The following is a 15,163-nucleotide window of genomic DNA, read 5'->3' as shown; positions in this document are numbered from 1 at the left end:
ATGAGGGCAACATAAACACATTTTCAGATAAATAAAAAACATGGAGTTTACCACTTATAATCCCTCACATAAAAATATTCAAAGGATATATTTCATTAAGAAAAAAGCAAACTGTAAAAAAAAAGCTTAGGGTAAAAAAAGGTGAACACAAAACTTGATAAAATGTTAGTAAATATGCTTAACTACTGACTAATTAAGAAGTTTTTTCAGTGTCAACATCATAAGAGAATATTACAAATAACTTTATGCCAATACATTAGAAAGTTAAATGAAATAGACACATTCCTAGCAAAAATACAATTTATTAGAACTGACATAAAAAATAAAATCTGTATAGCTTAATAATTAGGAAAAATTTAATTTGTGGTTTAAGATTTCCCACAAAGAAAACTCCAGGGCCACAAGGTTTCACTGGTAAATTTGACTAAAAAGTCAAGGGAAAAAAGGAAAGAAGGTCAATCTTTAAAATAGTCTTGCAGACAATAGAAAAAGGAAATACTGGCCCTGGCCAGCGTGGCTCAGTTGGTTGGACTGTGGTCCCATATAACAAAAGGTTTCAGGTTCAATTCCTGGTCAGGGCACATACCCATGTTGTGGGTAGAATCCCTGGGTATATGGGAGGCAACCAATCAATGTTTCTCACATCTATGTTTCTCTCTTTCTCTCTCCCCTCTTCTCTCTCTAAAGTCAATAAACATATTGAGAAAAAATTAAAAAGAAAAAGGAAATAGTTCCAAACTTAGTTTTATATAGATAGCATAATCTTAATATCAAACACTGGTAAGAAAGACCATAAGAAACACAGAGGGTTACAGACCTATCTCACCCCTGAACACAGATTTAGAAATCCTGCATACCTGCAAATCAATTCTAGAAATATATTAAAAAGATGCTGTATTTTAAACCAAGTTATGTTTATGCCAAAAACAATCACTATATATCACTACATTAACAGAATAAAGCCAAAAATAATGAGATCACCTCAAAATATATGGAAGGGCCTGAAAATTTTTAAATCATTTATGATAAAAACTCTTTGCAAACTTAGCAAAGAAGTAAACATCCCTAGTTTTTATAAAAGGCTTTACCAAAAAAAAACTCCTACAGCAACCACTTTAAGTAAATACTAATTTCAAAACTTTCAAGATCAGACATTTAATTAGGTTTTAATTTTACATTACCATAGTTCATTTAGTTCAATCTCTCCAATTAGATTTACTCCAATAAGAATCAAAGAATCATTCATGGTAAAATAGCTTTTTCGAAGTTAGTATAAATTGCCTTTCACATTTAGATGTATAAACATCCTGGAATTCTCTGTTGAATAATTACAAATATGGGGTGACTTCATTTTTTCTATATGGATACTCAATTATCCCTCTGCCATTTGCACAAAAGGCTTTCCTCCTGCTTCCCTGTTCCAGAGTGCAGGTGTTATCATAAGTCTAGCATAACATAGAGGTGTTTCTGGGTTCTTATTGCATCTATGGGCTTATATGTCATGTCTATCTTGCGTCAGTTCCACACTCTCACAGTTATTGTAACTTTTAAAAAGACATCAGGCGAAGCAAATCTTTTAACTTAGTTATTTGCGTATTCCTGGCCCTCTGTATTACCATGCAAATTTTAGAATCTGCTCATTAAATTTCTCATATAATTGCCCTAAATTTCTATTTTTTTAACTATTCTGGCTATTTAAGATATATTTTGAAACAATCCTACAAATTGTTTTTGGATATATGGAAATAGCATTACAACGGTAAACATCAACTTGAACTCAGTTGTCACCTGTGGGGAGTAAAGCAGGAAGGAAAATGTTATCAGGGAGGCATAGGTTTGTCAACTGCATTTCCTTTTTTTTAAACTATGTATTCTTTTTTTTTAGACTTTATTTATTTTTAGAGAGAGGGGAAGGAAGGGAGAAAGAGAGGGAGAGAAACATTAACATGTGGTTGTCTCTTGTGTGCCTCCTCCTGGGGACCTGGCCCACAACCCAGGCATGTGCCCTGACTAGGAATCAAACCAGCAACCCTTCGTCAGTTCACAGGCTGGCACTCAACCCACTGAGCCACACCAGCCGGGGCTGTCAACTGCCTTTCTAATGCTTTCAGTCCTGAAAAGAATCTGTGGTAAAATCCTACCATATTTGTAGAGGTAGACAGTTGGCTGGAGGGCACACAGTCCTATTTATTAACAAATCAAGTCAAGGAATATATGTATGTATGTTTAGAATATTTCATCATTTTTAAATGAATAAAAATAAATATAAAATAGCTATATGGGAGGTCAACACAAATTAACGTGTAGTTCAAACTCTGCCAAATGGACTCTATGAGGGTCATCTATTTATGATTCACTATCCTTGGTAGTGAATTATAGTCAGTAGTAGTAATTCATAAATCTCATGGGGAGGCTCTTTAGAAAATACATTCTTCCCTCTTATTGAAAGAAAACATCTGATTCATTACTCAGCTAAGTGACAGAAAGAATAATTAAGCTATCCACTACATAAATTACTGCTTACTTTACCCATTTTTCATTTGCAAGATCACAAGATTACACATACAAAATGAAAACGTAAATGTACCGTTGGAAAAGCTGTGCAATGATGTCATCACAAAGCAATTCTCATTTCTGTACCAAAACACAGTACAACTTTTAAGTCCTAACATTTCATATGAGCCCAAATCCTCTTCTTATCCTGTGTGTAAAGGAGCAGTGCACACTTGTAATTGAAATAGTGAAGAGACTTGTTTTTCCTGTTGTCCAAGATGAGGTCCATTAAAGACACAGAACAACTACGCTTACCTGTGTTGACTTAAGAATTCAGTAAGGTAAATTACTCTATTTAATTTGGTCACTAGAACATCAATATAAACCTTAGTTTTTTCCATTTGCATTGGCTCTAATCAATATTTGTTATTTGACAACTTTGAGGATCTCATTTCCAGGGTGAGTGACCTTGAGGTTAGTGTTTCAGCCCTTTTCCCTCGGGCCAACATAGTTAACTTAGTTGGATGTGCCATGAGGACCCGGAGAAAATAATGCCCCATAGCCACATACTACTATCTATGAATTGCATCCATCTGTCCTGTGAAAATAGGCAGAGCCAGTTCTAGGCAAAAAGAGTATTTTACATTTGACTAGGGATCAAAGCATTAAACTAAAGGGAGCAAACTCTAATGGGTGGTTTTAAGCACTAGCCAGCAGAAGGTAAAAGATTTCAGGGTGGAATCGCTTTTCAAATAGTCCCATTATCCCATTTCATAAGTGACTGTCTATTCATAAAAACAGTGCCATAGTAAGAGATAGTTGCCTACAGGGAGGGCTTAATTGAATACATCTGGCATTGCTGGTGGTGAAATAATGCAAAAGCATAGGTCTTATTTATGATAAGAACTTGGTATAAGTATCAGAAAACAGCAGGCTAACTTTGACTACCTTGAAAACGAGATACAAGGAAAGCCTGCTGAGGATTTCTGGAAAACTCTGCTCCATGTTTAAAAAAGAAACAAGGGCACTTGTCTGCATTTGACTTTGTTGTAGGAGTGAGTGGTGCTTGATACCCTTGCTGCCATCTTTCAAGCCCGAGGGAAAAAATGCTCAAATTTTAGAGCCCTGGCATTATTGAAGGTTTCCTGGTATTTTGTTCTTATTTAAGCCATTTTGAGTTTGGTCTTTCTTGGTTGAAGCCAAAATACACCCCTATTGCTCTCTTGTAAGAGATACTTCCCATAGTCACGTCTGGAAAAAACCCATTGAGCTGCCTGCCCATCACTGCTTAATTGACATATTCTTTCTTCGTATAGCAAGTCCTTCAAAACCATTTGCTTCTGGTCTTTATTCTGAAGATTTCCTTTTAAAACTATAACATTTTTCTCCACAGCTTTATGGAGGTATAATTGAGAAATCAAAGTTGTATCTACTTTATGGGATAAAACATGATGGTTTCATACACGCATACATTATGAAATGATTATTAAAACTGTAACTTTCAACTTCATAATCCATCAACTATTAGTATCTGGTTTAGATGATTTTGCAGTTATTAATGTATCTCTTTGATTCTAGAGATAAAAATACCAAAACTTCTTCTAGTTAGATAGATGATTCCTAAAATATATTGCACATATTTTGTCAAATTTTATAGATGTTGGCAAGACCTAAGATTTAGTGTATTGTCTATAAATAGAAAGTTCTTGTACATTTCCATAAGGTTAATAGCCAAGAAAATGTAATATGGGTATTGAATGTGTGTATATATAAAGGTCATATAACACATAATCTTTCCAATCTACACTACAAGAAAGCTATTAAAGGAGATGCTGAGGACCTCCTTATTTTTTTTTAAAGTGCCTTAAACAAAGAAGAAGTTTGTGGTAGCAATTCTCTAAATATGAAAAGTATCACAGAACCACTGCTTTCAGGAAAATACAGAGCAGTCATAAAGTTGCAGCCCCCTGATGAGAGAAGCTCTAATATGAACATGGGGCTTCAATCCACAGGACTCTAAACAGACTATGGGGTCAATGAAATATCCTGGTATCAGGATATTTAGCAAAGCAAGCTGAGGATGGAACTGTGGGCACAAACGATCAGGAAAATGATGTCTGCTGTGCTCAGAATCTTACATTTTGTAGTAGTTATGGTGATGGCAGTGATAGTAATAGCAGAGGTGGTGGCAAAAATATGAATAATAGTTAACATGGATGAAATGCTTACTAAGTAATAGGCTCTGTTATGAACATTTTACATATAAGCACTATAATGATTCCCAATACAAACTTGTCCATTCTCTTGCTTATTGCATCTCCTCATTTGGCAGTCAACAAAGATTATGGGGCACATATCAAAGGTTTTATGGTCAGCCATCTTCCCCACTTCTTCCTCTTCCTCTTACTATTAGTTTTTTTCTGGGATAAACATATCTTTTCTAGCAAAAGAAAAATATTAAGTGCTTTTTTGTGTATGAGATTGGAAAAATAAACATGGAAATGGTGAAAAAATGTGACATGCATTAATTTCTTGCAACACAAGAAAGTTGATGGGATTCTCATAGCTGAATTTATTTGGGAATAGAATGAGGAAACACTGCATAATCCTGCATTAAGTCTCTATCAGACAACGTTTATGATAATGAAAGCAAAACTAGATCTAGGAACTATTCCAAGTCATGGAGATTAGCAAGTAACCACAGGCTCAAGTCCTAATATAATTCTGGAGAAACATGAAAGGACTTGAAGAATTAACTAGCAAAAAAGAATCTTGAATAAAGAAAATTTTGACCTTCACATGCATTGGTCAGTACCAGCAAAACTGTACTTTCACCTATATATAGCTCCATCATTGTACCTTCCTTTATTTTATAATTACCTCTTGATATATCTAAATTGGAAGGAATCAACCTGAAGTCAAGAATTGTGGATTTCATGTTACTGACTCCAGAAAAGTGCATGGTCTAGGCAACAACCTGTAGTACTTCAATTTAGTAGTTTAATATTAGGAGCTCTCTGGAGTGGCTCCAAGCCTCAGTTTCATCATACTGTAAATGTGTTTATAGTACCTATCCCACTGGATTGTGACAAATGGAAGCTATAATATAGTCAAAGTACTTAGTTAAGTGACTTGGACACAGTACTCAACAAATGGCAAGTATTATAAGGTACAAAACAAATTAATGTATAGATGTATGGTTCAGTGAACTATGGTTGCCTGAAGACATAAATAATGAAAAATGGCCAACCCTGGTCTTAAGAAACTCCCAGTCCTCATAGAACACAGCACTCACTGTTGATGCAGAGTACGATAGGGAGAGCAAGAACAAACTCTGCCACAGTTTCCCCAGTGGGGGGATGACTAGGTTGATATAAGACCCTTTTATTGTTATTGACTACCAAATTCTGTGTGCATTCAGTCTTATCTTTCATCATCTCTAGTTCTATTTATTTCTAATTTAAATATTAATACTTTCTCTTCACAAATTACCTAAAGTACACAGACACATCTGTGACTTGGGCATAATGTTTGAAATGTGCATTTAAACAGAATGACTTCATTTCCACAGTCCCTTCACACTGACAAATAGTAAAGAATGAATGAATGAGTGAGCAAAAAAGAAATTAAGACAGGAAGAGCTTAGGCAGTTCATAAAATCAAAAGAATAATAGTACTGCAACTCTGAAATTTATGGTAACAAAACCTAGGACAAGAAGAAGAAAAGACTGCTAAGATTAGTGCAAAATGTATCATAAATTATAGATTTATGGTGATAGTTATGTTAAACTGAAATTTACAGTGCAAAAGAGGAGAAAGTGGATTTAATCACCTGGTCAGACCATTTCATTTTATCATCTCATTTGACAGCTGAGCTTTGATACATAATATGAGTCTGTCCATCATTATGTAGATTTGAAGTGTGGTCCATGGACCAACAGCATCAATATCACCACGGAGTTTGTTAGAAATGCAGAATCTCAGGCCCCATATTGAGCATACTGAATCAGAATCCGAATTTTAACAAGATCTTCATGTGATTCATCAGTATATTAAAGTTTGAGAAGCATTAATATAGGTAGCTTGTTACCAGGAAGTCCATAAATTAGGTAATTTAAACTCAATGCCTTACTTTCTATAAATTATGTTTATCTTCAGATTTGTAAGCAAAATTTAAATCCTTTAGCTCTGAATAATCAACCTATAAATTTTATAAGCAGGATAAAACTTTAGGAAATGGTTCTTTGAATCCCTGAATGAAAAATACACTTGCTACTTACACAGTGACCACTCAGCTACCATTTCCTCATTTGTAAAACAGAGAGAATAACAGTACCTAAACTCAGAGGGTTATTGAGAGGACCAAATTAAGACATGGGCCCTGGCTGGCGTAGCTCAGTGGATTGAGCGCGGGCTGGGAACCAAAGTGTCCCAGGTTCGATTCCCAGCCAGGGTACATTCCTGGGTTGCAGGCCATAACCCCCAGCAACCGCACATTGATGTTTCTCTCTCTTTCTCCCTCTTTCTCCCTCTTTCTCCCTCTCTCTCTCTCTCTCTCTCTCTCTCTCTCTCTCTCTCTCTCTCTCTCTCTCTCTCTCTCTCGCCCCCCCTTCCCTCCCTGAAAATGGATGAATAAAATCTTAAAAAAAAAAAAAAAAGACATGGAAAGCCCTTAGAATAATGCTGAACATAGAGTAAGATTTACATGAGTGTTAATCACTAACTATGATTATTAGGATCTTGAATAGGGTTTGTTATGACAGGTTTGCATATCAACACCCACCAATTCTCACCTATTTTTGTTGTAGTGAAAAGTATTTGAGATGTCATCCAAGATTGGAGAGAAAAATACTCCATGCCCACAAAAGAGAGAGCCATTAAAAACTCCTTCACTGAGAAGAAATTTAACAATCAACATTGCTGAATTACTTCATCAAGTGTGGACTGATTTTTTGAGCAACTATGGATACACACAGAATAAATAACTTTTAAGTAAAGTATGTGAATAAAATTTACAATATTGATTAATGAAAATTCCTCAATAAGAAGTATTACTCTGTATAGGACTAAATATTGAATTCATAATTCAGGATTGTATAAAGAACACTTAAAGAATGAACAAAAGTTAGATTATTGAGTATCCTACTGAAAGTACTGTAACAGTGAGTTTTACTTTAGGGGTGGTGCCACACTTACACACAGGGGCCCAAAACAAGCCTAGCAGGAGGAGCTGGAGTGGGAACAGAGAGATCTCTTGCACAGAACAAGACAATGTTCACATGATTAAAGCCACCAGCTTGCTCATCCACTTATTTCAAGCACTGATCCAGGTTGGGTAAAGACAGCCACAAAAAACAAGCATTTAACTCAAAACATGTAAAATATGAAACCAAGAATTAAAACCACACTATAACTTGAGTTTCCTACTAATTAGACTTAAACAATAGTTTTCAAGGTATTCAGGAAATAATTGCAGAGATGAGGCTTCAGGGTGATGTAAGTCAGACTTGTTAGATTGTAGAAGTGCCATCACAGCCAGATGGATGAATTTACAAGACCATGGAGACTATGCAGAGGACGATGCCAGAGAAGGAGAGACCTAAAGCATAATCAGAGAGAGACTGAAGGAGAAGGGAGAAAGAAGAGAAATTTCTGCTTCCTGCCAGCCCCGCACAATACAATTCCCAGATGGCTCCCAGAGTTTCCTGACCAGACAGGCCACAAGCTCTCAGCAGCCGGCAGACCTTTCCCCCAATGTTTCCTCTCATCCCCGCTAGGGAAGAGTCTTGCACAGTATTATAATCATGTACAATCTTCTTCTTAAGATAGGCCAACAACATTAAGTGACCAAATGAGTCTCTTATTCTTTTCATATACATAACCATGATCACTCTACACAGTTAAAAATTGCCAACACTTGCCAATAATAATATCTGTAGCATTTATACCTAACAACAAAATCTGCTCTTTTATATCTGAAGAGGTAAGCAATTTGCCATGAGGAACATGTAATATATGAAGGTATATGTGATAGGCTGAATTATGGTCTCCCAAAGGTATCCATGTCCTAATCCCTGGAACCTATGACTATGTGACTTTACAGTCAAGAAAAATTTCACAGATGTAATTAAGAGAAGATCTTGAGATGTGGAGATTATCTTGAATTATCTTGGTGAGCTTCATGTAATCACAAGGGTTCTTGTAAAAGGGAGACAGAAATTCAGAGAGAAGGTGATGTGACCACAAAGGGAAGAGAAGAAGAAAGGCAATCCAGAACCATGAGCAAGGAATGAGGACAGCCCTAGAAGCTGACAAAGGCAAGGGAACAGATTCTTCCCTAGCGCCTCCCAAAGCACCCAGTCCCGTTGACACCTTGACATTAGCCCAGCCACATGGGTTTTGGATTTCTGAACTCTATAACTGTAAAATAATAGACATGTTGTTTTAAGTTGCTAGGTTTGTGGTAATTTGTTATATCAGTGATAGAAAACTACCCAAAAATATAATTAATAGACACTAATTATACTAATTATAAGTGAATAATTAGGAAATAGCTCTCTCTGATCTACAAATTACAAAGTACTTTACAGACACATACTTTTTCAGCAGTCAAATCCTAACTGCCCTATCAGAAGTTCTTAAGTTTATTACACAAAAGCAATAATGGAAATTACATAACAGTGCCGGTATATATACACTGATTTTCAACTTTGAAGGCAGGAAAAAATTTCTAATGCAAAAAACTCAGTCTATTTCTAGATATCTCTTTGTGTCCAGAGATAAAACAGTTGTGAGTACATTTAAAATTGGACTTGAGCCACTAACTTGTGGTAGCAACTGTGTTACTCATCTGTGCTTGCCCGGCACAGCGTAGGGCACACTGCTCTCTGTACAGTGCTGGTTGGGGTTCCATCAATGTCTGGCGATTAAATGAATGACTCAACAAATGAAAAATTAAAGAAGAAAAACTTAGATCCTTAGCCAGATTTTACTGTTTATTATTTAGATGGAGATTTATTCCAAATTTACCTAGATCCTGGCAATAGATTAAAAATGAGCAGCTTACTTGTTTTTTTTAAGAAAATGGATTTTTTTTCCTTTTTTAAAATTGTTGTTCAAGTACAGTTGTCTCCACTTCCCTCCACCACACTCCCTCACCCCAGCCATCCCTACCTCCCACCCTCAACCCTACCCACCTTTGGCTTTCTCCGTGTGACCTTTAGACATGTTCCTTGATGACTCTTCCTCTTTTTCCCTCCATTATCCTCTCCCACCTCCCCACTGGTCACTGTCAAATTAGTCCTTAATTTCAGTGTCTCTGATTATATTTTGCTTGCTTGCTTGTTTTGTTGATTAGGTTCCACTTATAGGTGAGATCATATGGTATTTTTCTTTCACCACCTGGCTAATTTCACTCAACATAATCTCCAGTTCCATCTATGCTGTCGCAAATAGTAGGAATTCTTTCTTTCTTTCTGCTGCATAGTATTCCATTGTATAAATGTACCATAGTTTTTTTGATCCATTCATTTACTGATGTGCACTTAGGTTGCTTCCAATACTTGGTTATTGTAAATTGTGCTGCTATGAACATTGGGGTACATGGGTTCTTTTGGACTAGTGTTTCAGGATTGTTAGGGTATAATCCCAGCAGTGGAATTGCCTGATCAAAAGTAGTTCCAAGAAAATAGAATTTTTTAAAGGCTATTAAAGGTGAAACTAAAAAATGAAGTTAGTAACAGAAAGTTCCAGTTTTAAAACAAATCAGACAGAGAAAGGCATATACCATAAGATTTCACTTATATGTGGAATCTAAGAGACAAAAAGAAAACAGAATAAACAAAGTAGAAACAGAAAGAGATATGTAGAATAAGCTGATGGTTGCCAAAGAAGAGGGGGTGGGAGGGATGAGAATTTTTTAAAAGGCTATTTAAAATGAAATAAAAAGAAACAATGATAAGAGGCCCAACTTTTGGTTAGGATGCAAACGGTTGCAAAATAAAGAAATTCAGCCCCACTGTAACAATGAAAAAACAATACATTTAAAAAATCTTATCTGTCATAAAAGATATTGAAGAGATCTGGACAGAAGTCTAAATGAATGAAATTCCAGACAGATGAATTCTTCTAGAGTGAACAGACATTGATGGCTGCTTCTACCATGGGTGCCTGAGTAGTCAGAAGTTAGCCTGCTCTTGGTAAAGAAACTGAGTTGGAATAAGGAAAATGAGTCAAATCTTTATTAGCCAGTCATTGGCTGGTGTGGCAGACTGGAAAATGGAGAAGCAGTTAGCCCTCGCTGTCAGCCAATTCTCCTTCATAATATTTTTGCTTAGCAAGCACTGGTGTGGAAGAAGCTAGCAACTGGGTAGAAGGCAGAGAGAGAGTTTATAATCTCACATACATAGACCCCAAACTACTTCAGTGCCAGATCTCAGCATTCTGAGCAAATCAGATGTAAAATCCAGTTCCTGATTAGAAAGAAGAGATCTGGCTAAATCCCCTTAGTTGTCTGACAGCAGAAAGGGTAAGGCTTTCTGAGGGTAGGTATTATCTATTTCAGCCCTGCATTCTTTTAAACACAATTTAAAAAGACAAGTGAAAAGCAGGAAAAATGTGACCCATAAGAAGAAAAAAGCATACAAGGGGAATAATAGATAACTAAATGGTTGGAACTAATAGATACAGACTTTAACTTACGAATATGCTAAAGAATTTAAGAAAAATGTACAAAAGGATTAAAAGGTGGAGAATCTCATCAGAATAATAAAAAGCCTTACAGGAAAAGAAGTAGAAATTGTAGAACTGATAAGTACAATATCTAAAATGATTAATTCATTGGAGGGGTCTAATGATTACCTGGACAAAATAGAAAAGATTAGTAAACATAGAGATAAATCAATAAAAACTATCTAAAATAAAGCACAGAGAGAAAAAAATAATAAAAAACACACTCTGAGCATGAGTTCTATGGTGTAATTCCATATAGTCTGACATATATGAAGTTGCAGTCTGAAAGGGAAAAAAAATGGAGTACAATTGTTGGAAGAAATAATAGATGAGAATTTTCAAAGGCGGTTGAAAGACAATCCAACAGAGTGAAACCCCAAGCAGGATAACAGACAGAAACCCATATAGGTCAAACTGCAGAAAACCAAAGTAAAAGGAGAAAGGCAGTGAAATGGTATCTTTAAGAAGCTGAAAAGAAAAAATAAAACATTAAAACTGGCAACCTAGACACCTATATACAAGGAAAATATTCCCAAAAAGGAAAGGTGAAACAAAGATATTTCCAGACAAACCAAAGCTGAAAATTTCATGTTACAATACAAAAAATATTAAAGGAAGTTGTTCAGATTTAAGGAAAATAATCACAGAGAAAAATCAAGATCAACAGAAAGGCATAATCAGTGTGGGGTACATATCAAGGGAAATCTAAAACAATATACCATATTTTTCAGACTATAAGACACATTTTCCCCAAAATTTGGGAGGAAAATGGGGGTGCATCTTATAGTCTGAATATAGCTTTACATTTACATTGGTGAAATATTATGTTATTTATGTTATTAAATATTTTACCACATTTTTTGCTTCAAAATGTCTTTCCCTATTTTCCTCCTCTAAAACCCAGGTGCATCTTATGGCCCCAAAAATATGGGTAGGTTTAATTTCATTGAAAGACTGTATGAAGTAAATAGAGCAATATACTGTGGGATTATAATATATGGAGAAATAAAATATGACAATAATACAAAAAACAGGAATAGTAAAAAGAATGACACTATTGTAAGGTGGTTAACTGTTTCATGAAGCTGTGTAATAGTTACTGATAGTAAAATAAGATGAATTAATTATGCAATTATAATCTAGAATAACTACTTAAATACAAAATGTGAAACTAAATAGCAATAAGGGTACTAAAATGGAATATAAAAACAAACAAACAAAAAAGTCCAACAAAACTGCAATTTCCAAATAAAGAATAAAAGGGAGAAATGGGGGTAAAATAAAAGAATAATAAATTAAGCCCAAGAATATCCCATGTAATTATATTAAATGTAAGATATATTTGACACTCAAATTAAAATTGAGTTTTAAAAAAAGACCCAACTCTATGCTGTTTACAAGAGACATACTTTTTTTTGAGATTTTATTTATTTATTTTTAGACAGAGGAGAAGGGAAGGAGAAAGAGAGGGAGAGAAACATTAGTGTGTGGTTGCCTCTCATGTGGCCCCTATTGGGGGCCTGGCCTGTAATCCAGGCATGTGCCCTGACTGGGAATCGAACCTGTGACCCTTTGGTTCACAGGCTATCACTCAATCCACTGAGCCACAATAGCCAGGGCAAGAGATATATTTTTAATGTAAAGGTACAGAGTGACAGTAAAAGACAAAAAAGATGCATTACGAACACTAATCATAAGAAAGGCAATGTCTGTACATTAGTATCAGAAAAACTAAACTTTAGAAGTATCATCAGTTATAAATATTGATATTTCATAACAATAAAATGCCCAAATAATTTTTTAAAAGCCCCAAATTGGTTCTCTGCTTACATTAATAATAAGCTTGATAAATCTTTTTTCTCCATACAATTTCTGAAGGCTTATAAACTTTCGTGGAGTGTTTATGGACCTTAATATGAAAGAAACCTCTTTTAGAATTCACATTATTTTTAAATTCAATAATTTTCTTTTCAAGTAGATGACCCCCTCAATTCTTAAAAACCATTTTTACTGTTATTTACTTGAGTCTTGCAAGTCACCTTACCTGAAATGTCACCTTCTGGCTGATGTCAGACACGCGGAACTGCTTCAGAAAACGCTCGTCCTCGCTCCAGAAGAGGCGAATGTCAGGGATGTTGTAGAGGATCATGGCCAGTCTTTCCAAACCCAGGCCAAAGGCCCAGCCAATTCGATCTTGAGCACCAGCTACAATCAGGAAACAACAACAACAAAATAAACACTGCTTTAAAATTCATGGAGAGTTCACAGGTATATACCACTTCTGAGAACTAACCAATAACACTGGTGAGTGCCTACTAGTGGCAAGGCACTGGGGAGGGGCTGTGGGGACATCCAAGATGATGCCCAGTCTCAGATTGCTCCTGTTCCTCATATTCCTTACTTCACTCACTGAGGCACTTTAGAGTCATACTGTCTCTGATACTGACTTTCATTTCTGATTAAACTGTAGGCTCTTTTAAGCCCTGGGTCCTGCTTCTGATATATGATTTTCCTGTAATCCTTGTTTGCCCTGATTCAAACATAACTATGCTCTGGTTCCAAATGATAGGCAGATGCATTCAAACCCTGCTACAGTAGACCACTGACATTCAGAAAATGTGTGCCAGGCCTTCAAGAACTGTGAATAACATTAAAGCACAACTCTTACTCTTAGAAGAGCTACCTCAACAATATGTTGAGAGCAAGCAAGCCAAGGTGAAATGTGTATCTAATACCATTCACTACAAAGGTAAAGTATCTTGTTTAGATTACGGCAAGGCCATGAACACGATGGGTTTATTTCACTTATCCGAGGCAGAGTAATACAGAAGATAATACACTGCTGTATGTAGAAGGTGAGAGAGCAATTCACATTGCTGGAAAAGCTCCTGAAAAGAGCTCAAGAAAGGAACACAATTTCAAATGCACACTAAAGCAGCAGCAGTATCTTGGGTAGACGAGATGGCCTCAAGATTCCTACCCGGATGTGTGTGCCCTGTATAAATCCCTGCCTTTGAGTGTAGGTGCCACCTATGAATGGAGTGCATTTCACTCCTGTGTTTGTATTACTTTATATGAGTCCATCTTAGCAAACTACATTCTCCTGCTGACTAGGAGAAGTGAGCTGATGAGATGAAGTGAGAGGCCATGTGGCTAGGACCTGAGGGAGGCCTCAAAAGGGGCTGAGCAAGGTCCTGGCAGTTGGCAAGGATATGGGAACCTCACTCCCACAGTCACAAGGAAATGATTTCTCCCAACAGCCTGAGTGAGCTCAGAAGAGGACCTGGAGCTCCAGCTGAGAACACAGTCCTGCAGACACCTTTGTTTCAATCTGCTGAGACACTGAGAATGGGATCCATTTGATATATGTGCCCAGACTCCTGATGCAAGGAGACTGTGACATAATAAATTTGTGTTGTTTTAAGCCACTAAACATAGATTAATTTGTTGCCCAGCAAAAGGATATCCAAAATGTGGAGAAAGGGAAAAGAAATTCCAGACTGAAGAAACCTCTTTGATAGTGAAGGTGTGGAGGTGCAGAAAAGAAGGTTTAGGAATTGACTCACAGAGAGAGCAAATTAATTAGTTTACTGTAAATTAATCATTCATAAATTGATCATCTATAAATAAAACAACAAAGACAAACATGATAACAGAAGCAATGGAGAAGTGTGAACCTCACTAAATGATTTGTTTAAAAGATAAATGAATAAAAATATTAAATGAGATCACAAAAAGGAAGATTCAGAGACTGGCCCAGAGGTGAGAGGGAAGGTATCTGAAAAAGAACTGAGTGGTTGGCTAAGTGCAGAGAGCACCTGTGTCCCTGAGTAAGAATGAATGTTCAAGTGAGGAGAAGGCAAGAGTATTTAACCACACAAACAACGGGCCACAAAAATGTGTGCACAACTCCTGGCCAACTGATCAGCTGCCTGAGAGA

The 15,163-nt window shown here is 36.2% G+C and overlaps 1 protein-coding gene across 2 annotated transcripts in view; it reads right to left on the bottom strand.

The window, feature by feature from the left end:
- Nucleotides 1-15,163, bottom strand: part of FARS2 (phenylalanyl-tRNA synthetase 2, mitochondrial) — a 545,053-nt gene that overhangs the window by 214,521 nt on the left and 315,369 nt on the right. For both annotated transcript variants that reach the window (XM_045841682.1, XM_045841681.1), the window contains exon 5: nt 13,268-13,428. In XM_045841682.1, coding sequence (XP_045697638.1) covers nt 13,268-13,428 — 161 coding nt within the window. The remainder of the gene's footprint in view (nt 1-13,267; nt 13,429-15,163) is intronic.

This window comes from Phyllostomus hastatus, unplaced genomic scaffold, assembly GCF_019186645.2.
Source record: "Phyllostomus hastatus isolate PE091 unplaced genomic scaffold, TTU_PhHast_1.1 phas_contig_37, whole genome shotgun sequence".
In the NCBI taxonomy this organism is placed as follows: Eukaryota; Metazoa; Chordata; class Mammalia; order Chiroptera; family Phyllostomidae; genus Phyllostomus; species Phyllostomus hastatus.
This window is presented reverse-complemented; position numbering and strand designations above follow the sequence as displayed.